The sequence below is a fragment of the Myotis lucifugus genome, unplaced genomic scaffold (genome assembly GCF_000147115.1).
Source record: "Myotis lucifugus unplaced genomic scaffold, Myoluc2.0 scaffold_35, whole genome shotgun sequence".
Lineage (NCBI taxonomy): Eukaryota > Metazoa > Chordata > Mammalia > Chiroptera > Vespertilionidae > Myotis > Myotis lucifugus.
This window is the reverse complement of record NW_005871083.1, coordinates 7,381,963-7,409,231: the sequence shown is the minus strand read 5'-3', so window position 1 is coordinate 7,409,231 and position 27,269 is coordinate 7,381,963. Positions and strand designations below refer to the sequence as shown.

Here is a 27,269-nt window from a genome sequence, read left to right as displayed (position 1 = left end):
ATTACATAAAAGGGTACGGTCTTTTTTTTTTTTTAGTTTTATTCATTTCAAACGGGCCGGATCCAGCCCGCGGGCCGTAGTTTGCCCACGGCTGCCCTAGAAGCTGGTTATAGTAAGACATAGCTGAATAACAAAATAAAGCACTCAGAACATATTTTAAAAGGAAGAAAACACTGTTATCATCAATCGAAAGGTAGTACAACAGAACGCTCAAAATATTATGCCCTGGACCAAGAAAGACATTTTTAAATCTTAACATATGTGGAAGGAATTCTGAAAGGGGATGAAGACTTCCATTACCCTCTTAAGTACAACTTTATAAAAAACAAGATGGCGCTACATGAAAAATGATGAGTCCTCTTTGTCAACACCTGTGTGTTTTGTCTCTCAGTCCCTCACAGTGCCAACCACAGCACAGGTGTGCAACGGAAGTCTGTTTCTTTTCTATAGAGTCCTTAATAGAAAATTAAACTGAAACTATCTTATAGATCATCCTTGATGACAACTAGATAAGCTTTATAAGATTTCCACCCCCACAGACCAAAACACATCTGTTAATAAGATATTACATGACTATCTAGACATTGCAAAGAGACAGAAACGTCAGCATAATTTTCTGCTGAGTCAAGAAACTAGGAAGACAGAAACCGTGTCAGGCTACCAAAATATCCAGGACTTGAAGTTCCAACATCCTACAGAGGAGAGAAGTACAAAGAAGTGAATCCAAATAGTCCGAAATGCTTATCTCTTTGAGGAATGTTCTACTTAATAAATGGTGCTGATTCGGAGAAGCTGAGCGGAGAGTGACAAGCCAAAGTTTGAGGGGGCCAAACCACGGTGTTGGCAGTTTCATGGGGAGATAAAAAGTAAATGGGGTTCAGCAACCACCAAGGAAGAAGAAGATTGGTAAGGACCTGCAGTCTCCCCTTGAGCCCGCCTGAAGCAGTGCAGCGCAGGTATAACGGCCAATGGGAAGTGGACGAGACTACAAAAGCTGAAGTTTCACCCTCAAAACATTGATTGGATTAAATGGATCTACCTGGCAGATTCTACCCTTACCTGACTGCCTCAGAAGCTAAAGGAATCCCTATAACTTTTCATACATAAAGCTCACCATGTAATTAAAATCACAAGGCATAATAATAAACGGGACCAAAGTGGGGGTGAACCCCAGAAACTAGACAGAGAGGCTCAGGTGAAGCTGATATTGATGTCACTAGCCACGTTAAAGTAACTGCGGTTAGCATGCCCAGGAAAATAAATTGCAGGTAAGAAAAATGTCACTCGAAAAGCAAAATTTATTTCAAAAGTCAAGTTTTAGAATGGGAGTGATAATCATTGAAATTAAGAACTCAGATGATTTCACAAAATTCAGACTGAGTTAAAGGGAGGATTAGTGTTTTGGAAAACAGGTCAGTAGAAAGCACATAATATACATGCTCTGGGTAATTTAAAAATATATGTGTGGTACATGTGCCATTGAAGTCTCAAAGGAGGAGATGAAACATTGTAAAGCAGATGAAATATGATGGCCAAGAATTTTCCAAAACTAAAAATGACTTCCGGTCACACATCTAGGAAGCATTGAAAACTTCAAGAAGCCCTAGCTGGTTTGGCTCAGTGGATAGAGCATCAGCCTGTGGACTGAAGGTCCTGGGTTCGATTCCAGTCAAGGCCATGTACCTCAGTTGCAGGATTGATCCCCAACTCCAGTTGGGGTGCATGTGGGAGGCAACCAATCAATATGTTTCTCACATCAACGTTTCTCTCTCTGTGTCTCTCCCTCTCCTTTCCACTCTCTCCCTGAAAATCAATGAAAAAATATCTTCGGGTGAAGATTAACAAAACAAAGCAAAACAAAACAAACTTCAAGAAGTTTAAATAAAAGAGAACATACCTCTGGCACCTGTATCAGTGATAGAACTCATTATCTCTCTATATAAAGGCCTAAGCGACCGCTAAGACCGAATGACCAGAATGACCAGAACAATCAGACAACTGGCAGTAGCTATGATGTGCACTGACCCAGACCTTGCTGCTGGGGCCCTGACAACCCTGAATCTGGTTCACCCGAACCCTGGACCCATACAGGAGGAAGGAGGGAGCCTGGTTCCTCACGGAATTGGCCATTGGTTAGCTTGCTGCTGGGGCCAACCTCCCGCAATCCCTCCCCTTGGTTGGCTGACCCCGCAATACCCCCGATGGGGGGGCCGGCCGCCCCCCCCCCCTTGGTCCCAATCACTGGCCAGGCAGAGGGACCCCACCTGTGCACGAATTTGTGCACCGGGTCCCTAGTAATGGTAATATTTGAGGAACTGAGAGAAGGTAGCCAGGGACTTCTGGGGGCTGATAACATTCTATATTCTAATTGGATTAGCAGTTCCATGAGTGTGGCCACTTTGCAAAAATTGATTGAGCGTTATACTCATTATCTGGGCATCTATTTATATTTATGCTATTCCAATTAACGTTTTAGAGCAGAAAGTGAAACATTCTTTAAAGGAGAGAAGTGCTATGCAGGATTTCAGAAGCACCTTGTAAACGGAGTGGCCACGTTTTAGTCAAAAGCTAGACTAAAGCTACATCGCCTGGAGCCCTGTCCCACCGAAACAGACAGTGCAGAAAGCAGAGATAAGGAACTGCATTAGAGTCAAAAGTAGTGTTTAACAGCGGAGAGGAACAAAAAACTGTTCACCTAAGCTGATATGACAGGATAAACAGTATCACAGACGTTCTGCTCTCAGTAGCTGACTCAACAGGCCAGGCTGACAGATTTACAATGGAGAACTGAATCCTCAGATCAAAAACCATGTGCTGTGTTTGGGGCTGATGACCTACAGTGTACACTGAACCCCTTAAATCAACAGGTTTATGGCATTTACGGCGGAGCCCTCTGACAGGGCTGCTTCATCAAACAAGCCCCGGCTTGAATCTGAGCTCAGCTAAAAGCTGGGCTATCAAAGGCAGGCGTTTGCTGACATGGGAGGGGAAGTGCTCCCTTTCTGTTCAAATACTCACTGGAACCTTTCTCATGCTTTGGGGCGGGGCGGGGGGGGGGGAGGGAGAGGGAGAAAAAAAATGGCACAAATGTATAGAGACCTACATAATCTTTAAGACCCATCAGTGCGAGAGAGGAGACATTTACCTGGGGACCCCACAGCTCCTGCGAATGTTGCCCCAGCACTACCCTGCGTGTTTGTCTGGGTTGGATCTAAGTGGCCCACACAATACCACCTTCTTGAGGGACAATTACATAAACCACATTACACAGCCATTAAATATGGATGCTCTATAATAGCGTCTCTAACTATTTTGGCTAAAAGCCATGTCTAAGAAAATTAGCATACATGTTATAACATGGCTCAGTGGGCACGCACATTGAAAAATCTCATTCAGTGCTTTTCCAAGACAATAACCGGGGGAGTCTAGCCTAGTGTACTTAATGCTACCTGTAATATTTCTCTTTTTGCTAATGGTCATCAGAACCGATTAAATTGACTCATGACGCACTAGTTGGTTGCAACCCAAATTCTGAAACAAAAATTCTCTATAACGAATCAGATTTTTTTTCCCAAGTGTGATGAGCATGCGCATTATTGAAAGTGCCGATTCCGAGGGTCTCAATCCCAGAGACGAGGACTCTTTAGATCTGGGGTGGGGCCTAGGAATGCGACTGTTTATCGGGCACTCCAACAATGCCTGTGCAGGAAGACCGAGGTGACAGCGTGACACATGCTTTTCTAATCGCATCCCTTCGCTTTCAGATGTGGAAATTGAGGCCCAGAGAAGGGAAAGGATTAGCCATAAGGGTCTAGGGCAGTGGTCAGCAAACTCATTAGTCAACAGAGCCAAATATCAACAGTACAACGATTGAAATTTCTTTTGAGAGCCAAATTTTTTAAACTTAAACTATATAGGTAGGTACATTGTTATTAACTTAATTAGGGTACTCCTAAGGCTTAAGAAGAGCCACACTCAAGGGGCCAAAGAGCCGCATGGCTCTCGAGCCGCAGTTTGCCGACCACTGGCTAGGGCAAGCATGTCAAACCAAAGGCTAACCTGGGCCAAATAAACAAGGCATGTGGCCCGCAGGCCGCGAGTTTGACATGCTTGGTCTAGGAGCTAGAACCAAGTCTCTTGGCTCCCCGACCATCTCAGCAGGCATCCAATAACCTTTCCCCCTTCTTTTAAGTTCTGTTGGAAAAGTGAACATAAAATTGAGCTTAAGCAAAAACGAATAACATTAGAAATTAGCTAGACCCAAACCCAGGACTGAGCACAGGTAGCTGAGAACACCTTCTTCCTTCCACTCAACATGGCAACAGAATGTTTTCACCATGGTGAACCTTTCCAGCACCTTCCTTTTCAACTTCAAACCCCACAGTGTGGCCAACAAGATAATATTCTGGCCTTTCAGCTACTTCCTACTTATCCAGCAGTTTTGGAAGAACTTCACATCATTTCAAACTCATTGATGTGTTTGAAATTTTTTTTTTCTAACAAAGTGCCAATGAGACGTAAGTATCCACTGCCTGCCTGTTTTCGGCGAGGAGCTGGAGAGGAGCGCAGCAGCACTGATTTATTGTGATGGTAGGTGCTCACTGGACATTTGAGGCTCCTGCAATACACCGCCCACCCCAGAGCATTCGTACTTGCTGCCTGTCCAGGGCCGCTCCTCCCCAGCAAGGCCACATGACTGGCTCCTTTATGTCCTTGGGTCTCTGCTTAGTTTTCAACTCATCAGTGAGGCCTTTCCTGACCACCCAGTGGGAAGAGCAAATATCCCCTCTCCCCAGGCTTCTGCCCCGCCAGCCCTTCCCGTCTCCCTCCCCGCGCTTTATAGCACACGCTGACCTTCTGACAGATTATGTATTCGCTTGTGTGTTTGTTGTCCGATTTCCTCCCGGCCTGAGGGCAGGGACTTTTCCTCTTTACTCGCTGCTGGATCTCAGTATCCAGAACACATCCTGGCAGACAGAAGGCACCAACAATTACATGGTAAATGCCCAAGAGACAGATGCTTGCTCCCTCCAAGGCATGGGTGATGCGTTCTGCATGAAGGGTGTGAGACTCACCACAAGCATAAGAGACAGGTGATCTTATCCATGTTACTGATGAGGACAATGAGAAGTGCAGGAGCACAGATTTCAGGTTGCTCAGGGTTTCTCAGCTCAGGAGATGAAGAGCTGTAACTCACACTGTCCGTCTGATGCTAATGGCCCTCGCCAGGGCCCCCAGGCTAGACTATTCCCTCAACACTACCTGGGTGGCACTCTATACATATTTACTGAGTGTATTACTTTGGACAAATTTTCAATATTTAAAATATTATTTGAATGTGTATGCGGAATTCTGTATGCAGAATTCTCAATGCAAAACTCTTTGCATTAAGCATGAATTCATGGATGGTCTATATGGGAGGTGTAATAAAGTTGGATAGTGTGTAAGGAAGTATCTGGGATGGTGTGGTCTTCTCCCTCAGAAAAGTGGTAAATGGTATTAAAAGGAATTATAAAAAAATATTATTTGATTACATTCATATACAATCAATGTGAAATTACATGTGTGTATATACTTGAATATATGTATGAAGACAGTAGGTAAACAAGTCAGCATCAGGCACTATGATAGGTCCTTAAGCTACAAGGAAAAAAAAATTAAAGGCAGAGTGCATGCCCTCATGACACTTGCTGTCTAGCTCGAGAGACAGGCCTTAATGAAACAACCACATTACCAACTATAAAAGCACAACTGGAGTTATGAGAACAAAAGACACATCAACTTCTCCAAAGGAAGGTGAAAAGATCCTGCAATGGTTGTTTTATTAAATCCCTGCGGGGTGCCCAGATAGCTGGTTGAGCATTCAGGTGTGCCTGTGAGCGCATTTCTGGATGAACATCTGAGCCGGTGCACAGAGTAAAGCAGACCGCCCTCCTCAGTGTGGGTGGGCTCATCTACTTGTTGAAGGTCTGGATGAGCGAAAAGGCCGAGTAAGGGTGCCTTTGGTCTCTCCGCCTGTCATTGGGTAGGACCTCGGTCATCTACTGCCTTCTGACTCTGCCTGGACCTTCCACCACGGGCGCTCCTGAGCCTCCAGTCACTAACTGTAGATCCAGGGACTTCTCAGCCTCCAGAATGCACGAGTCAATTCCTTATACTTATTTACATATATGCAATGTTATAATATGTAATATATCGATGTTATATATTAATAAAGTATTCTATAATAATTATATATTAATATAACATCTATAATACACACATCATTCTGTTTCTCTGGAGAACCTTCCCGCTGAGCCCACCACCACGCGTAGAAAGAGGAAGGGGGTGCATCTGACAAGGGGGTGCGCTGTTTCCCTGGGCCAAGAATGTCTCCTTTCTTTCTGTGAGTCAAGGCCACCTGCTCCTCACTTCATATCTTTCTGAGGGAACCCTCTTCTTTTCTGGCCCAAGAAAGTCAGACTCAGCAAAGGGCTGTAACATTAGAGTTAAAGCCGGGCAGCTGGAACTCCCCAGCAAGGGCAGACCCACTGCAGGGCAGGCGTGGGAAACCCCAGTCAGCATTGCCACCAGCCAGGAAAACGGGCCCAGACACCATTGCAGAAATACAATGCGCTAAGTACATATTCTAATATGTTAAGTGTCATCCTGTCAGATACGATCTATTTTTAAATGTTCACTGATTTAGATTATTTTTGCCACTGAACCCCTCCATTATTGAAAGAATTTTTAATAGTGTGACTTTAGCTTTTAACGTCCTGAGCATGAATGCTTTTAAGACTATAATTCTGCTTTGCTTTTGCAATCTGGTAATTAGTTAACTAGGAAACATTATAAAAACAAACCAGAGACGTGAGACTTAATAAAGTTTCTTTCTTTTTTTTAGAAAAGTGAAAGTTAACTAGCAGGATCTGACCGAATATAATTAGAAGAAAATCCATGTGAAAATTCTGAAAATTTTCAAGACATACTCTCTTTCACCTTCAAGAGAAATATTCCATTTAGCATTCTTATTTTAAATCTGAGCTTCACTAGCAGAATTGTGCAATTGCTATGTAACTGATAAATGGGATGCCTCCAAACAAAAATATCAAACTATCCCATGCAGAAAGTATTCAAAAGCAAACTAAAGATGCTGTGAAAGTTCTGTTTGGAAGACAAGCAGTTTCAGCAAACTAGTCAATAAGTGAATCCTTCCTGCCTGTTTGCTTTCGCTGTACGTGTTAGGGAACTTCAGGATAGGAGATGTAGAGACCTACACTGCCCAGTAACTGTAACTGTAAAATCACACTGGATTATGTAAGATAAAAGTACCTCATTAATAATTTTGTATGGATTATATTTTGAAATAACATTTTCAATATATTGGATTAAATAAAATATAAAGCTGATTTTTGAACAAAGCGAGGATTAGGGGTGCTGATCCACCACTCAGTCGAAAATCACCTGTCTTTTTTTTAAAATGATTACTAGAAAAATGTAAACTACATATGTTAGCTTGTGTTATAGTCTACCAGACAGCACTGTGCCAGAGCAAAGAGGAGATGGAATTCCATGCATCATAAAAAGAAAATAGAGGATTTTTATGGGGGGGGACATTTTTTAAATGTTGTCATTACTTAAAAATAAAAATCCACTGCACACTAAAATTAGATTCATTAAAATAAACATCTTCAAAGACACAACTGAACAGCATATGAAAGCTGAGCGATGTCATCCATCAATAAGCATTCTTGGTTTACAACACTGGCCCACATGTCATTGTCCAAACAAATCAAAGAAGTCAATTAAAAGTGGTTACGGCGTGTGAAGTCATCCTCTAAGCCAACCATGGCATCTCCCTCTCCTTCCAACTGCGCACTGACAGGCATATAATGTGCTCGCTTGTATTTGCTGCTTTAAAGCCATCTGCAGTTATTGTTGGCAGACATGGTGAGGTGTGTAATAACAAGACAATTGACAGACAGAGTAGTGAATCAACAAGACAGATAATGTGTCCAAGATGCACTGGTAGGAACAAATATTGACGATGCTAGCTGCACTAAGACTGCGGTGGGGCACTGCACCCAATAAATGTTGATTCACGACGTGTGCGGGCAAATTGCCTCTGTGTTTACCGGCCGGCTACTCTGTGCCAAGAGCCCTTACTGCATTATGCTTGCCTATTTCCTCTGTGAGACTATGAGCACTTTCCATAACTTGTTCCTCCCTCTCACAGTGAGGACTTGCATTTCAAAATGACAGAAACTCAAGTTAAACTAGATGAACAACAAAAAAAAGGGGGGGTATTGTTCATATGAATGAAAAGCCCAAAGTGCTTTAATTTCAGGCACAGCTGGACATCAAGGCTGGGATGGCCCTATTCTCGGGTGACAAGGTGGTTGCCAGCAACTCTGGACTTACATTCCTTCCTCTTCACTACCCCCGAGGGTGCCCCAGAATTTGATTTTATGGACTCTGATCCTGTTCCATGTTTATCCCTGAACCAATGACTGTCCTCGAGGGTATCTGATGTACTCACGGGTCACTATGGAAAACATGTCACCTCTACTGAAATTTTAAGGGTTTGCGGTAGAAGTGGGGAAGGTAGGTGCCCAAGGAAAACTGCAATTTTTTTTTACCAAAAGACTAGGGAAACAGCTGCTGGCCAGACAAATAATTATAGGTGGCCTCTGCCATCTCTAAATCTCCACATCTAATATCCACATAAAAGATACCCAATTAATGCATTTTTTTTCAATAAATGAATGGATGCCTAAGAAATATCCAAATCATGATGTATTCCAAACATAGAAATGATGTGTCTCTGTTTCTAAATTACCAGCATGTTAATTACATGCATTCATGGAACAAATGTTCATTGAGTGCCTACTATTTGCCAGGGACCAATCTAGCCACTGGGAGACAGCAGAGATGAAGCCCTGCCTGGCCCTCTCAGAGGCGAAGGTGGCATGTATACGATAATAGAAGCGAAGAGTATGAAGAAAAAGAGAGCAGGATGAGGGGGTGGGGAGTGACAGGTGGCAGGGAAGAACTTTCTGCAATGTTGACATCTGCACAGAGAACGGAAGAGCACTGGGAGGGAAGGAAGCAGATGAGTATCTTGGGAAAGAGCCTTTGACGTGCAAAGTCACTGGAGTAAGGGCTCCCGGGGACATTGAAAGACAGTGGAGTCCAGAAGGACTTGGGTGGAGTGTATGATGGTAAAAGGGATAGGAAATTTAGGCCAAAGGGGCCAGATCACACAGGGTCTTGTAGTGCATGGTAAGAAATTTGGATTACATGCTGTGGGTAATGGAAAGACCATTAGGTGGTGGAGAAGAAAAGGTGATGGGGACACAGGAGATGAAAGAGAAGCATCAGACAGGAAGCTGCTGCAGGAATCCAGGCGAGAGGGTAACTGTAGCTTAGATCACAGAGGTCGCAGCGGAGGTGATAAGAAGTGGTCAGAATCGGGTATGTTTTGAGTTGACCTATGAGCAATGAGAGGTGCAAGGATGTGTGTGTCAGATCACCAGGCATCTACATGCCTTCACGGGCTGACACAATCATTTAAATCGCTCAGCCATGATGTTAAAAGTTAGACACATCACTCCCCTGGTTGTGCTCTCATGGTGCTTTAAACACATCTTAAGTATAAAATTGATTTCGTCGCATTGTCCTTACGTGTTTACATTCCTATTACTCCCCACTCTCCCACTAGAATATCCTAGAATTTAGGAACCGTATTATCACTTTTGAGTTTCCACAGTCTGTCATAGTTCTAAGGCACACAGTAGGCTGGGAATAAATGTTTGGGTTAGAAGGATGGATGGATGGGTGGGTAGGTGGATAGGTGGGTGGGTGGATGTGTGGGTGAGTGAATGCGTGGGTAGGAAAGAGGAAGTAATAAAGGGAAAATAAGAAATGTCAAGCAATTACGTGCTGATAGCTTGGAATACAAGCCCCAAAGTGACCTCAACTTTGTTTGCCTGATATACTTATAAAGAGGTTGAGGAATTTAAAGGATGTTGCAAATTATACAGATACCAGTGTACTTCTCACTCGTAGATGACGGGTCTATTCGAGGAAGGGGGAACAGAGACAGGTTAAAAGATCAGGTCAGCTGGTGAGTCTAAGCATCTGAGAGAATTGGGCTCCTTATCTTACATTCCAGTTAAAACAGAGCTCCAAGTACAGTGAAGAATTTATATATTTAGTAAATGTATCAATTCCCCAACTCCATGCAGGAGGCAGAAAAATCTAATAGAACTTTATAAGGTTCTCTGGCTTGAGGATACCTCACAGAACACTAAGACCCTTCCCCATTTCATCCCCAGAACTGCCCACTGCCCTCATTCCTATAGGTCAAGAGAACACACAGGGCAATGAACTTTTACCTATACACCACTGCAAATACAGAAATAGAATCCACCTGGTTAGGCTCCCTCCATCATAAGAAGGCAAGAGTAACCCTATATAATAAAAGGGTAATATGCAAATCGACTGAATGGCAAAACTCGGTCGCTATGATGCACACTGATCACCAGGGGGCAAACGCTCAACACAGGAGGTGCCCCCTGGTGGTCAGTGCCCCCACAGGGGGAGCGCCGCTCAGCCAGAAGCCGTCAGTTGGACAACCCCCAAGGCCGGGCTGAGGGACACCCCACCCTGCCCCCGTTGCACAAATTCCGTGCACCGGGCCTCAAGTTTTATTATAAATATACCTCTGTGTCTTCAGAGATCCAGTTATTTTTTTCAGTAGCTTGGTTAGCATGCTGTGAAATTCAAAAGCAAATACACATCTTATAATGTATTTACAGATGGTTTTGCTGCTGCTACCCAATCCACCTTAGCCCCAGGCATCTTCATACTCCGCCTCCCCAGCTGAGTTCTTCAAAAAGTGGGTGAAGTACCTGACATCATTATTCTTAATGACACTAATAAACAGCAAGTATGCTCTAAAAAAAAAAAAAAGAGCTTACATAAATTCTATTAAAGAGGCCACTTTGCAATGGTGCTGTACCCATGGTGCTTAGCTCGGGACAATTATGCCCCGAGGGGACACTCGGCCATATCTGGAAACACTTTTGGTTGACACTGGCCTCTAGTGGGTAGAGACTGAGGGTGCTAAGAATCCTGCAATGCACAGGAAGTGCCCCACAAGAACCCATCCACAATGTCAACAGTGCCCTGTGGAGAACCCCTGGGTAAATATGACAATTTCCTAAGCAATTTCAAATAGTGAGGCTCTGAGGACACTTGCTCTTCTCCTTGGATCCACTCTCCCACCTGCCCCAGGAGGTAGCATGAGTGTCTGATGGATAATTTGAGTAATTGATGAATCATTTAAGATGACTATGATTCCAGAAAGGGAAGAAACTCATTAGGTGCTCACACCTGCTACAGAGTAAGCACCATAGACATTCTCTGTAGTTTTTTTTATTGCTGTGTAACAAATGACCGCATATATAGAGCAGCTTACAAACAACACCCATTTATTAGCTCTGCATGTCAGAAGTCTGGGCACAGCGTGACTGGGTTCTCTGCTCAGGGTTTCCTGAGGCTAAAATCCGGATGCGTGCCAGGCTGCATTCCTCTCTGGAAGCTCTGGGAAAGAATCCACCCGCAAGTTCATCCAGATTGTTGGCAGAATTTAGTGCCTCTCAGTTGCCGGGCTGCTGCCCATTCCTTGCTGGCTGTCAGCTGGAGGCCCTCTCGGCTCCCAGAGGCCACTGCATGCCTCGCCACGTGGCCCCAGCTCTCAGAAACGGAGCCTCTCTCCCATGTCAAATCCCTCCGGCTAAGAATCACGGACTCTTTCTGATTCTACATGATGAGGTCAAACCTACCTGGAAAATCTCCCTTTCTTAAGGTCCACTGACTTGAAGCCTTGATTCTACCTGTAAAACCCCTTCCCGGCAGGATCTAAATCAGTGATTGATGGAATCGTTGAGAGAGGGTGTGTGTACACCAGGGGCCCAGAAGCTTGGGGCCAACTTACAGTTCTACCTACAGCAATGTATGATTACATAACATCATCTCAATGATTCTCATAACAGCTCTTTGAAGTTCTCTTTTCATCTCCACTTTACAGACGAGGAAACTAGATTTTCAGATAATGTGATCATGTCCCAAAGTTGAGCAAAGGGCACATGGGAACCCTCTGCGTTATCTTTGCAACTTCTTGTGAGTCTAAAATTATTTCAAAATAAAATGCCTTCAAAAAGAATAATTTCACAGAGATCACATAACTAGTGAGTGAAAGAGAGGCTTCTACAATCCCATGCTTCCTGGAACATGACATTTCTAAAGTGATAGCATCTCTAAAGCCCCTGACATTGATCTAGGCCAGGGGTTCTCAATCTTGACTCTGCATTAGAACCAACTGGGAACCTGTTAAAGAATACAGATGCCTGGGCCCCACCCTCAGACATGGTGCTTTCATTGGTTTGGAGTGGGATCTGGGCATCTGTATTTTTCAAAGCTCTGCATGTTATGAGTCACTGATCTAGACACTGTTGAATCATAAATGGCAATGCTAAATATGTATGTGAAACAGAAATTAGTATTTACCCACCAAAGGAATCTTTTTGAAAGGATGAAATTCATCTTACTTCAATGCATTTGACGGGAAAGCAAGGACTGCAAAAGCCTGAGATAAAATAAGAAGCAGGAAAATACGCTCACAAATTTAAAGAGTGAGAATGCATTCAGCTAATATTTTCTCTCCACCGCATCTCTGTGCCGATTAAAACAGACCTAAACTCAGTAATTAAGGTGGAACACAAAAAAGGTGTTCGTTATCTATTCACAGGGAAATTTACGCTGGGTAACTGTTTGCCTCCTGGAAACAGCAAAGTAAGATATAAAAGAGAGATGAGAAACTGGAAAATCACAGAATGAACCCACAGACACTAACCAGCACTCCTGTGGAGGAGAACTCAGTAAATCATCGGAGAGATAATCTCCTTTTACTAGTTTATCTCAATCCCTTTCAAGTGCCGTCTCTCAGAGCAGGGCTGTGCACACAGCCGACGTCTAGTAAATTAGTGATGTGCACTAGATAATTTATATTAGAAGGCATGCCCCCTTGACTTGCAGTGGGAATAAGGGCAGATAAAATACTCCCAAGCTCAGAAGCATGAATAAGCAATCAAAAGAATTCAGCTGAAAATGAAATCCTGAGATAGATCAAAGGCATCCCTTCAGGAGAGGTGAGCATGCCGTCCAGACAGACCACTCTCGCCAGACTTGTACTATGGTATTTGAGCAGGCTCTGCCCTGTAATTGGACAGAAAAAAACTGTGGGAACAGGCTTTCATGGGAATAACTGCATATAACTGAGGAGGAACTCCTGCATTTGTGGGCCGAGATCTGCAGGAAGCCCAGGCAAATATTTTTGGTTGTGAAAGATTTAATGTGCAGGGCTATCCTTGGGCCTGTATATAGTTGGACTTCAGGGGGATTTTCTCTTAAATTGTTTATTTCTGATGGTGGAACACCGTGCAATTTTACCAATACACATGCTCCGAGGGACAGAACTATTCTTCGAACTGACTCAGTTGTAAGCTCGGGGAAAACAAAGATAAATGAGCTCCCAGTAACTTTGCATGTTGCACAACCAAGATGACAGCTACAGTGATATTGGGTGGCTAATGCCAATATCTGCAAGCACATTTTGGGCCATAGCTACTGTCCCATGTGTGTTTGGTGCCTCAGCATTTCACAAAGGATCTCTCTCTCTCTCTCCTTCCTCTCCCCCCATAAAATATAGAATTGCATGCAACTAAGAAGACATATATATATATGCATGTTCTTTTCAGCAACAACAACTTAAAAAACCATTACCCAGAAGGTAATGATTATAAATGCAGAAGTTAAAAGGATAAGATAGATGTATATGTGATGAGGAAGGAACTCCAAGATACATATTATTTTAAGGCACACCTCCTTCCCCAAAATACTTCAGGAAAAGTACTAATGAAATTTGTCCATATTTTTAATGCATGTGAGCACACACAACAGAAACAATAAACTCTGGTTTCAAAAGGAGCTCGGACTGATGGATAACTGGAGATCCCAGGTTTCAACACCACACTCCAGACCTCCTATGCAGTAATTCACATAGCAATACATAAATTAAAATAGAAGGTGCATCTTGTTCAGATACACAAATGAATTGACTTGGCCCTCTGAGGCTTACAGACAGGTGAGAGAACAAATAAAGCTCAGTCCCACATGCTTGTTGTCATATATGATACTAGAGGCTCAGTGCACAAAATTCGTGCATGCGTAGGGTCCCTAGGTCTGGCCGGTGATCAGGGCCAATCTGTGGGGTGACCGGCAGGGTGATCAGGGGGCCCTCACTGGCACCTACCTTGGCTGGCCTGGGGCCTGCGGGCAGCTCCTGCATTGAGTGTCTGCCCCTTGGTGATCAGTGCGTGTCATAGTGACCAGTTGTTCCACCGGTCATTCTGCTGTTTGGTCAATTTGCATATTAGGCTTTTATTATATAGGATAGGTGACAACTGTGTTATTATTGCTGAGGAAGTCTCATGAGATACCAGCCACTCAAGGAAATTCTGAATGATCTCTGGAGCTCAGGATGTCCTGTATGCTAAAGGAAGACTAGCAACAGCAAATTGTTGAGAGACTGAGAAGAGAGAACCACAGTGCTGACATCATTGGGGATCTTTGGTCCAACCTTGCTGAAAGCTAGCCGTCCTAGCCCAGGGAGGGATGAATTAGAAAGATCACTCCAGAGCCAAAAAAAGTTCTTTAAATGCTTAATCTAGTTGTAGGTAGAATTGTTCTGCTTGTAAATGAAAAGTCCTATAATATGTAAATAAAAACAATCTCTATATTTTGATTTACCCTAGCCATCCCTGCCTGCCCCCCTCAGCATACGTGCTGGCTAATGCTAGTCAGAGCACGGATAACCACCCTAACGTGGTGTGATGCACGCCATAAAGCAAAGGCAACCTTCCAGAGAGCTCCCAGTCCTCCCCTGCCCTGAGCTGGCGCCTTGCAGACCCCTTTAGGACACTGACTCACAGTCCCCAGTGGCCGCTGGGACCCCTGGGAAGTTTTCTCCCCTTTACTCAAATGGACATCAGGCTCTACCCAGGACCTACTGAACTTGCAGGAGTGGGGCCTAACTATATGTTTGTGTTTTTTCCCCCAAAGTGTCCACCTCTTTTTGAAGTGTATTGAGAAAAAAACATGCCACTGTGAACCTTGACTGCCCATATGCCGACTGGCAGGAAATATTATAAAGGCCAGGGGCTGAATCTCAGTTCGCTCTTCTCTCCACAGCTCCGGGGTTAATAGCTCAGCAAGTGCTTAAATATAAACTATTCTTATTGTCTCGGATGAAATTTCCCTGCCTGTGGGTGGTGAGGAGGATTGGCCTTAGCCGATTTGAAAGCTCCTTTGTGGGAGAAGGTCTGCAATAATGACAATATCACTCTCTCTTTACCACTACCCATATTAGTGCTAGGTGCCATGTACTAGTTTGAGCATTGCACATGGAGTATTTTTCTTTCTGTTAAGCAACCATAAACCCCACGGGGGAGGGACTACTATTATCCTCATCTTACCAATGAGGAAATGAAGCCCAGAGAGGGCAAATAATTGGACGTGGATCATGCAGTTAAGAGCTGGGACGTCGGAGTGGGCCCTCAAGGCCATTACGCCGCACCGCTTTCGCACACATGCATGCAGCCACATCTTTATTTGTGGAGCCTTCCTCTTTGATTCTTTATCTTTCTCCAATTTTATTTATTCAGAGTTGATAAAAAGTGGTTAATCCTCCCCCCCGCCCCCCACCACACACAAAATCCCTAAACGTTCTCAATGGGATGATGGCCAACACCCAAGTGCTCTCTTCCTGTCCCAACTGGCTGGGAGAGAGTCCAGGACTAAGCCTTCGCAAGTTGCCACTTCCTTCCCAGACCCTCTCCTCGTCCAAGGTCAAGAACAATCGGGTGCGTGCCAGGCTAAGCGCTCATTGTAAAGTGTCACAATGCTACGCCTGGTGAGAGACAGCGTTCCCATGGCCACTTTGCAGATGAGAAAACCGAGGCACGGAGCGCTGAAGAAGCTGGGGAGTCTGATGCTTCGGTGGCCTCACAGACAGGCAGAGAGCCTGGGGGAAGGAGCAGTCTTGCTCCCTCCCATCTGAACAACCCTCAACTCAGCCTAGGGGTCTAGTTCTCAGTCTAAAACTTTGTCCATTTTTTTTACAAAAAGAGATTGGGTGGAATTTTGCTAAAAAAAAATGTTGCTATATGCAAATAATTGTCTTCACAAACCATGTCAAAAGAGGGCATACAGGTCAGAGACAAAAAAAAAATCTTTCTACTATTGATGAATCAAATAATAACCAAAGAAAGAATCACTGGTTTGGATCAGCCTGTATCCAAAAACTTGTAAATACAACCCAGGCTCATCCTGAATTTCACACGATCCTCTCAAGTGACTAGACAGCTCCAAAGGGGTCTGTGTAATTCAGCAAACCCCTGCTAGCTAACAAGGCCCCATGAAGCAGCAGAGCCCGCCCGCCTGGACTAAGGGCATTTAACTTCAGCCCTCTTATGAATGGAAATCGGCTTTCTAAAGACTGCTGGGCAGGCAGTGGCCAGCGACAGACAACTCAATGGCTGAGCCTTCTGGGTCATAAAATACTTCTGAAAAGAGGAGATCAAAGCCTCCCTCCACCCATGGAAACCTAACTGCTTCCAAGTTCCTCGCAGGGACCCAGGCTCTTTGGAGAACGGGCCCCTGCCATCACAGTCTACAAAGGCCACCGCTCAGAAAGATACAATCTGGACATGAGGGCAGCCAGCCATGGAGGAGAAACCCACTTACAGTTTAACTGTCGGGGACAAAGCAAAGAGCGAGGAAGGAAAACCAAGTGACAAAACTGGACAGTGCGTCCGAGTGGAGGCTGGAGGGATCTGGTGGCAGCCTGGATCCTGGCACACAGTCCTTGCTGAGCCCCTGATGCCGTGCGGAGGCTGATCCTCCTAACCAGAGACCGGACGGAACAGCACAGCCGTCTGCCACTCTCACCAGCTCAGGTCATTCATCAAAGGTAAAGCACCGATGTGTTACAGACCTGGGCGTAAATTTTTTTTTACATCTTTTCACTTGATCTTCATGTTGCAAATGGTGCTTGGTGTTGAGTTTCTTAAGCAAGGGGTGCATTTGCGCAACTGGAACACATGGGTATTGGATTTATCAGGTACCAGTCAAGGGCAAATAATCTCAGACCTAGGTATTGCTCTTTTATGGCAAACCACAGAACCCTGGACAAGTTGTTGATAGAACTATGGCTTAAAAGGAAGGGAGTAGTTAAATTAGTATCAAAATTCCACCTTTTAGAGTTTCACAATGCCTATTGGCATATTAAAAGGTGTGAAATGTATTACAGAAAACACATTCGCCTAATTGCATTTAAATTTAACACATCCCTACCTATATGACGATATATGGCCAAGAAATCATTTATGTGATCATGAAATCCTTTTTTTTTTCCTGAAGCATCACTTAACAGTTAGAAATCAATACATAATATTATAATATCTCTTCGGGGAAAAAGACTGCCAAGAGATGCTCCTTGAAAAAGGTTTTCATGACCAACTAAATTAGGGAAACTCTAGGTTTAAACAGAGTTAAACAAATATCTTTAATGCAGGATATTTCTGAATTATTAGTATGCTAATGTGCCTGGAAAAATTCCAAGAGGTGGCATTGACCCTAACTTGACCATGCCCCATGGTCCTTTGTTCCAGGGTTTTGTTGTACCATAGCTTGGTTCAAAATAAAATACCAATTTCTAGAGCTAAAATTGCTGCTCCATTTCTCCCTTAGAACAAAATCCTATGGGCTAGAGTACAGCATTCATTCTCTTCTGGTTTTACTCACAGTGCTCTGAACAGTGCCTGACATAACAGAAGCTCATCAATAGTTGTTGAATGAAAGACCAATCATTAGTCACTTCTCAAAATACCCTTCCACCAACTTTCAAAAATGGAATCAATCTGTCAAACCAACAATAAACCAATTAAAAAGATTTTCCTGCATATCCAAGGTCTTAATCCAATGGTTCCCTACTGTTAGTATGCATTGAAATGATTTGGAGGATTAAAAATATACATTCCTGGGCCCAGCTTCTGTTGTGGGTAAAGAAATTCAAAAATTTCACACTTGAAGTGAAGCTAATGCCTCTGATTGTACTCTGAAAATCACTCTCCTAATAAAAGGGATCACCAAGGTGGAACATTTCCGGGGAGAAAGGTGTTTTTAGATCTCCCATCATGTAAGAAGAAAAATATAGTTCTTTTTCTATCACCCCGGAAAAGAAAATTAAGAAATATTGGTGAAAGTAATAAGAAGGTAGGTTGAAGTTCAACAGCAAGAGGAAGAGTCTCTCAACAATGGCATGGACTTCCTGGATGAAATGACTTTCTCTTCATGAACCAGGGGGTCAGAGTTCAATTCCTGGTTGGGGTACATGCCCGGTAGTGGGCTTGATTCCCCAGTGTGGGGCATGCAAGAGGCAGCTGATCAATGATTCTCTCTCACCATTGATGTTTCTATCTCTCTCCCCCTCTCCCTTCCTCTCTGAAATCAATCCTATCTAATAAAGAGGGAATATGCAAATTGACCGTCACACTGTCACAAAGATGGCGGCACCCAGTCCCCTCAGGCCCGCCGGAGTCCCCCCGTCCTTTCAGCCTCGCTGGGGGGGTGGCAGGCGCGTAGTGTGGCCAGACTCGTCCTCAGCCCCCCAGCTGCCCAGGGCCGGCCCGAGGCACAGGCAAGCCTCGGATGTCAGCTGCCCAGTCACCCAGAGCTGCCTGAGGCTCAGGTAACCAGGGCCAGCCAAGGCTTGTGCTGCTGGCAGTGGCAGCAGCAGAGGTGTGATGGGGGCATCGCCTTCCACCCCTGAGGGCGCCCGGACTGTGAGAGGGGGCAGGCCGGGCTGAGGGAACCCCCATCCAGTGCATGAATTTTCATGCACCAGGCCTCTAGTATAATAATATAAATAAGAGGCTGGATATGGTAAAGAGGACATCACAGCAGATAGCAATATAGATTAGGTTAATCTGCAACCCTGAGATTCTGGGTCAAGGGCTGCAAATCCAAATCCCTTCATAGAGTGCAAGGCAGCCAGGTGTAGGGGGCAGTGCTGAGCTGGAGAAGGCTTGCTTGTTGATAAAGGCATTCAAAATTTAAAAACAATCACCCCAGACATAAAAGTAGGCAGTATTCACTCAGGGTAGTTCCCAACTCCTGTTTTATGAATTATTCCAAGTCAATAACCGCCTACTCAACTCCTGAGTAAAGTGAGACCTGTCAGTTGGGGGGAGTGCCTTTTCAGAAAATATTTTAAGTAGTTTAATTCTGAATTATTGAGGGAAATTCCCTGCCTGAGAAACCTTAGCTGGAATGGACATGTATACATGGAAGTACTTACATTTCACTATTACAACCCTTCAAACCATTGTCGCTTTCTCCCGGGGTTTCCCCAGCAGTCAAGACAATGGTTAGCTTCCCTACTGGCACTTGGTTATCCAAAGGTGACTTATTACTTTCCCAGTGCACACTGCATGCACACTAGGAGATTGCTCTGTCCCCTAAAGGCATTCTGATGCCAGTCGCCCTGCCCCACTCTTGGAGAAACACTAATGTAGAGACTTTAAGTGGAAGGAGCTCTATCTCTTAGTCTCAGTCATCTCATGTCAGTTTCTGTATTAAGAAGAGTTGCTCATCTCTTCTAGCAGGTGGACTTGGATGAGTCTCTCCAACAAGCATGTTAGAAGCACGTTGTCTTTCTCCTGAACTCGTGAATCATTCACTATCCTGAATCCATTACAGTAGTTGCTAATTAACTTTAGAGAAAGTATTAACCCCTTGTTTAGCCCAAGAAGCTGGGCAATGTCTATGGGTTCCAGGTGGCCGAAAGGATGAAGAAATTCTTCCTCCCAACATAGTTATTTCCCTCCATCCCCATTTCTCAATGTCCCTAGTGAAGAGTCCCCTCCATGTGGCATCTCATGTGATTTCACAGTGCTCACCTATTGCTATTTGATAGGTTCACAAAGGGTTCACAAGCAGGTCAATGCCCTGTTAGAGAGCCAAAGCCGTAACAACCATGATGTTAAGTTGACAAAGGTGTTTTTGCTCAGAATTCCTGCTTCTATTCACCAAGAAAGGAAAAACAACCACAGTTTAGGTTGAAAATATTTGTACTATTTCTTGTCCAAGTATGATATAGATTGGCAAAGAGAATATATAAATGGGCAAAAGGCATGAGAAATGATACTCAACTTCAACATCCACCAGGACAATACAAACTAAACCCATAACCGCTTCACATCCATCAATCAGAGTGGCTAAAAAGAAAAAGATAGATAATAGCAAGTGTTGGTGAGCATGTGGAGCAACTGGAACTCTGAAAATCACACACGGCTGATGGGAGTGCAAATTAGTGCAATCACTTTGAAAAGCTGTTTGGCAGAATCTACTAAAGCTGAATATACACATAACCTGTGACCCAGAAACTTCATTATTAGGTAGGTTTCCAACAGAATGTGTCCATAAGGTCACCAAAAGGCATACAGAAGAAGGGTCAGCAGTAGTCTTCATAACAACCCAAAACTGAAAACAATTTGAATGTCGACCATTAAATAGAAACATTGTAAAGTATTCATACAGAGGAATATTGTATGTTCTACTTATGTAAAACATTAAAATAGGCAACATTGAGCAATGTTAGAAGTTAGGAGAGTGGTCACCTATGGTGGGTAGTGACTGGGAAGGGGCCATGGGGGATCTTCTAAAGCAGCGGTTGCCAACCTTTCAGACCTCATGGACCACCAGTGGTCTGTGGACCACCGGTTGCCGACCGCTGTTCTAAAGCACTGGCAATGTCTTGTTTGATCTGGTTGGTGATCACATGCATGTGAACTTTTTGAAAATTCCTTAAGCTGTACTCAGTGATTTTTGCATTTTTCTGTATATATAGTATATTTCAACACAAGGTTAAACAAATTAATATAGAGCAGTGTCTTGGCTTCTCAGTTGTGGCTCTGTCCTCTTTCTTGTTTTATTTTCTTATTGTTGAGTAGAGTCTGGGTGTATGTGCTTTGCAGGGTCACGGGGAGATGGGTAATGCAATGAGATAAGCTTGATTCTCCCCCTACCCCATGCCAAATGGGTCCTGCCAGGACCAACAAATTGGATAATCAGAGGCAGATGCCTAGAGATGGCAGTGGTCTCAGGAATCACTGTACATGTTTCAGGAGAGGGAAATGAGGCCTACAGAAGTAAAGTTAATTAAGAGTATGTTGCACATTGGAACAGAATCCACTTTATATCAGCCTTATATACAGGCAGATGTGGCTGTCAATGACCTCTTTCACATCCATCACAAAGATGAACATTAACTTGCCTCCTTCTTATGTGTTAAGTGATCATTTGCTCTTTGTTCAAAAGAAAATCTCCTCCTTAGGAGAAATAACCCAACATCTAGTCATACGAGACAACTGATCAGATTTCCCATCACTCACAAGAGTGGAATCCCGAGGGAGCTAAACGAGAGGAGACTATGTTTTGTGGGAACCAGAACACATACAGAGCAATTATTCCCTTCTAGGGACAGCTGTAGCACTTCCCATGTAAGAAGTCACTTCCTCCCTACGGCGCTATTATCTAAACTCTCATTGTCCCCATTTTAGAGGTGAAAAAACTAAGACACAGAGACGAGTAACTTGCCCAACGTCCTACTAGTGAGTGCTGGGGTGAGAATGATCCTGACCAGACTGCTCTTAACCACTGCTGTATGGACTGGGATAGTGTAAGCCACGATGGTGGGTGCCTTCTGAAGACACCAGGATACTGGAATAGACAAGAGAGAGGGAAAGATGGAAGGAAGCCCCCCAAAGAGCAGGAGACTCATGACAACAAAACCAAAAAAAAACAAGAGATATTCATGTTTGTGCAGGCACACATATGTCATACAACCATGTTATAATATACAGGTTATTAGAGAGCCACATTGATCATTTAAATGGATCAAGCTTAGTTGGGAATTGTTAAATCTTTGTTTCACTCTATGCTTTAAAGCAGTGGTTCTCAACCTTCTGGCCCTTTAAATACAGTTCCTCATGTTGTGACCCAACCATAAAATTATTTTCGTTGCTACTTCATAACTGTAATGTTGCTACTGTTATGAATCGTAATGTAAATATCTGATATGCAGGATGGTCTTAGGCGACCCCTGTGAAAGGGTCGTTCGACCGCCAAAGGGGTCGCGACCCACAGGTTGAGAACTGCTGCTTTAAAGACTGTACCAAAGGATATCATAACTCTGGTGGTAATAAAATATTTTAGCTAAATTTCAAGCCACAGTGTCAGGAAAATAAACTTAAATAGTAAAGTTTCAACTAGCCAGGAACATGGGAGTCCTCATTCACCTGCACCCAAGCCACTCTTTTTTATTTTTAAAATTTTTTTTTATTGATTTCAGAGAGGAAGGAAGAGGGAGAAAGAGATAGCAACATCAATGACCAAAGAGAATTATCGGCCTCCTGCACACCTCACACTGGGGATGTAGCCCGCAACCTGGGCATGTGCCCTGACCAAGAAGCAAACCATGACCTTCTGGTTTATAGGTCAACACTCCACCACTGAGCTATGCTGGCTGGGCGGAACCACTCTTATTTTGTGTCATGATGTACCATGTACATTACTACATATGCAACTGGGCTTTCTCACATTCTCCTTCTTCTAGTCATCCCAGAGCATGACTTTCATGTGTTTCAGTATCTCAACACTCAACACACACACACACACACACACACACACACACACTTCTGTCAGTTCCAGACACTTCTCAATTGCAACACAGAATGAAATCAACCCCAAATGCCATTTACTGCCTCATGCATTTGATTGAATTCTGAGTCAAGTATCATTTACACGAATATTCTTGGCCCTGAGCTCAACAGATGAGGATCACACAAGAGGGGAAAGAACACTTGTCCCAAGTGCTTCTAAGCGGTCTGTGTCCCTGGACAGCACACTTCACCCTGGCAGCCCCGAACACACCACACTCTACAAGGACGTCTCACACGAGCGGAACACGAACAGGTCAAAGAAAACAAAAGGCCTCCCTTCTCCATGAAGGTTGGACTTAGCAGGGCTGCCGAATGCAATTCTGCACCGAAATACAGTTTTCCCGTTTCAAAGGAACGCGGAGGCACGCAGCTTGTTCGATTTATATAATGCCTGGTCTCCCAAGACTTTACAATGCGAATGGCATCCATCAAATTAATTTCCTTGGGGATTGTCTCAAACACAGAGAATGAAGAGGCCCAGACCATTAAACATCAAAAGAAATGTTCTAAATGGTCATTAAAGTTCTATTCTATTTTCTCTTTCTGGGAGCAGATTAGATTAATTCAATTGAGAATATCATAAGTATCAAAGCTGACAGTGTGAATGGGTTGAACTGGCTGGAAGAGCGCTTAATATTGCAGACATCTGTTCATTCAAGTTGTACAGAATGCACGCAGAAGAGGGAGTCGACGCAGAGTGCGGGGTACTTACCAAGCCGGCACAAGTAGACACGGCCACGGAGGAGGAGTTGTCATTTCTGATAAATCCCTGATAGAAACATCGCTGCACCCTGGGTCCCCGAGGCTCTGAAGCACCATCTTTTCCAAGTACCTGGACAATAAAGTGACTGCTCAAAATCGCCGAGGGCTTCAGCTCTAAGTGGAGCTCCTGTCCAAATGCTGAAAATTGGTAATGCAGGGAGCTGCTGGCACTCTGCGCTGACCGCTTTCTCCTGCCGCTGTGCACAATGTCGTGGGAAATATAGGACCCGCCCGCGTCCACTTCGACTGGGGTGACAAAGACGTAATCTGCAAGGGGAAAGGTTTAGCTGTCAGCACCGGGAGCCCGCAATGCCAACCCGTCACCTCCCAGCAGGCTGGCCGAGAGGGATGCACGGCTCAAAGGTATCTTTGTTCCTGTGGCCATGCGTCTACATGAAATATAATTCAGAGGAGGACCCGTGGTCCTTCCCATTAGCTCTGCCTCACTAATTCCTATAAACACTAACAGCCAAGCACAACCTTGATGAATGTGAAGAATATTTGTGGAAAAGGCGGCAAACTCTCCTGATCTAGGGAAGAGATGGACTTTTCCTATATTAGTCACAGAGCCATTCATTCATAAACATTGCTTTTTGGGAGACAACATACATATAAAACTACCAAAGGAAAGAATTGAATTTTTTTAAGGAGATTACCATCTTTGTGTTTAACCTGAATTGGGTGTGTGTTGGGGTGGGGGGGGGAGGGGAGGCAGAATTTAAATGTCAAATAACTCACAGTGCTGAGTAACTTGAGAGGATTCCTCAGAAAATGCACAAGTAACCGCAGTTTCCTATTTCCAATATTAATTATACGTGACAATAAAACTCCAGAACTTGTAGCACTCTTAACCTTTTACTATGAGCTTTTGCAGGGACAATCCCATTTAATTGTAAGCACCCAATAGAGTGGATGCATAAAAATGCCTCAACACTGTCAGGGCTTTTCCTAAGCAGGATGATGTTTCAAATTGCTCAGACATGTTGTCAGAGCAGGGACACCTGGAAAGGCATGTTTAGAAATACCTTCACCATTGCTCCCTGGAGCTGCACTAATTGCTGCTTGTTCCTGAGAGGAGGAGCTAAAAAACAATTTGCTGCTTAAAAAAAAAAATGAGAAGCCAGCACACTGCTTTCTATCACAACACATTGAAACTGAAAAGTCTCATCCCACAAAATGATGTGGAATATGCCCTCTGCGCTTAAAAAAAAAACGCTCTGCATTTCCACTTTCTAGGCACAGGATGGGAAACTAATTTGGAAAGTGTTTAGAAAGATGCCGAATAACTAAGAGGCATGTTTGAGTCACCGGGGTCCTCGGTTCTAGGAGGAGGAAAACAGGAATTTCCCTTTTCCCAAAATAGCAAAAAAAGATAAAGAGAAAGAAGCCCTGTAGCTAACAGGAATCATATCAAGGTATTATTATGTTTGAAAAAAATACCAATATGACAACTTTAAAATGTTTTCTCCTGTTTGACCATCTGTGACTCTTAGTGCTTGAGCAACTCTCATTCTTACAATATTCTCTATGTCCTGCCTCTCTCCTTCTCTGACTCCTTTAACTAGAAATACTTGCAAATTGACATACGTATTAAAAAATAATTGGAAAAGAAGTTTTCCTCCTCTCTTAACCTTAAGAAACAAAGCAGGTGTATACTATTTCTCTTCTTTTAAAAAAAACTCTATTATGATGCTTTACAGGTATGTGGTTTTCGATTCAATGCAGCTTTTTCTTAGTGAAAAATCCACTTCCTCCCTTACTAAAACCTAACTGTGTGAACCATCCCTGACACGTGCAACAGAGCCTCTCCAATAAGTTGTTTCTGACCTCCTTGTCCAGAACCATCTGAAACCCTGCCTGGGAGGCCTGTGGGATCCTTAGCCAGCCTTTGCAGTGGTTCTCAACCTTCCTAATGCCGAGACCCTTTAATACAGTTCCTCATGTTGTGGTGACCCCCAACCATAAAATTATTTTCATTGCTACTTCATAACTATAATTTTGCTACTGTTATGAATCGTAATGTAAATATCTGATATGCAGGTTGTATTTTCATTGTTACAAATTGAACATAATTAAAGCATAGTGATTAATCACAAAAACAATATGTAATTATATATGTGTTTTCCGATGGTCTTAGGCGACCCCTGTGAAAGGGTCCTTCGACCCCCAAAGGGGTCGCGACCCACAGGTTGAGAACTGCTGCTTTAAGGGAATCAGACTGAAAAGCCCCCCCCCCCCCCTTCAGCCCCACCCACTCAGACACCAACACCTGCAACCAGTTTGCTTCCAAGGGGAGAACAGAATGAGCAGGCTGATGATGCTATTCCATCCTTGATGGGAAGGGGCAATGAGAGTCCTCCCAACATAGTTGGAGAGTGATCTGATCAATCAGCTCAGGGGCTGACTAAAGACGAGGTCCTTACAGGTGGCAGCTGGAACAGAGGGGGGCTGCAGCCATCTGACCAGATGGGACAATGGGAGGTTGTTTTAGAAACTGCAGCCAGCCTTTCTGGTTGGACCAAAGCTCTTCTCAATAGCTAATTCCTGCTCTGTCCTACTGCCTCCCTCACTGACCCACCCCCTGCCCCAGTCCCTCTTCATGGCGCTGCCATTCCCTGTCCCCAAGATGATCCCTTGTCCCCTGGTAGGAGGACATGATCCTGCAAGGCTAAAGATTAGAGAATCGGTTGAACCTCAGGTCTTGCTGGACACCTTGGATCAGGGATCGGCTGGTCTGTAGCTGGTGGGAACGTGGAGACAAGGATTTTCCTTCTGGGCGCCATGAGAAGTTAATAAATGATAGAAGCGAGGGGTGGTCTGGAGGTTTTCAGCTGGGGAACCTCGGAAGAGATAAAGACTCCAGTACCTCAAGCTATCTTCTTCCCTCTAGCAGTGGCCTTTGGGAATCCAGGACACAAGGGCAAAGAAGCGGAGAGGAAAGGAAGACAGGGAACAGAAGTGGAGAGGAGAGGGAGGAGGAGAGGTGTGGGGAAGGAAAGGGGTCCATATTCTTTCATCCCCATGACAGTAGGTCCCGCAGGCTTGCCCAAGAGAGGAAGGGAGGGGAGCAAGGTGCCTTTTGATACCAACCGCCTAGTCCATATCCACTTCCTAATTTCTCACCACAGTACGATTTTATTTTTAAAACAAGCCATCTGTGAACAAGGGAAAGTATTGTTTTCTCATTTATGTGACTTGAAGCTTGAGGCATTGATTCTTTTGATAAGTTCTGAGTCCTTGCCACACTTCCCCCCTCTACAAACAGGAACCATTTCCAACACGCACACACACCTGCCACGTTGGGGGCGGAGGGGGCGGGGAGGTGGTGAGCCTTTGTACCTTTTTCCCTCTTTGCGGAGGGGGGAAAGAAGGGACAAAGTGCCTGGACAGACTCCTAGGGGTGGGGTGGGGGGGCAAGTACGAACCGTCATTCAATCCGCTGCCGCCGCAGTGGCTGTCACTGGCTAGGGGCTGCGGCGACCCAGGCACAGCAGAGGCAGCACAGCTGGAGCGCCTGCAAGAGAAAAGGGGACATGGCGCGTGAGGGGCGCGGGGGGCTTGCCCCTGGCGCCCCCCGGCAACCCACTCTCGGCGCGCCACCTCGGCGGGGCACCTGCC

The 27,269-nt window shown here is 44.4% G+C and overlaps 1 protein-coding gene across 1 annotated transcript in view; it reads right to left on the bottom strand.

The window, feature by feature from the left end:
- Nucleotides 1–27,186, bottom strand: part of ADAMTS18 (ADAM metallopeptidase with thrombospondin type 1 motif 18) — a 124,755-nt gene extending 97,569 nt beyond the window's left edge. The window contains 3 exon segments of the mRNA XM_023752551.1: nt 23,602–23,918; nt 27,077–27,119; nt 27,121–27,186. Of these exon segments, the coding sequence (XP_023608319.1) occupies nt 23,602–23,918; nt 27,077–27,119; nt 27,121–27,186 (426 nt within the window).
- Nucleotides 27,187–27,269: the final 83 nt, after the last annotated feature.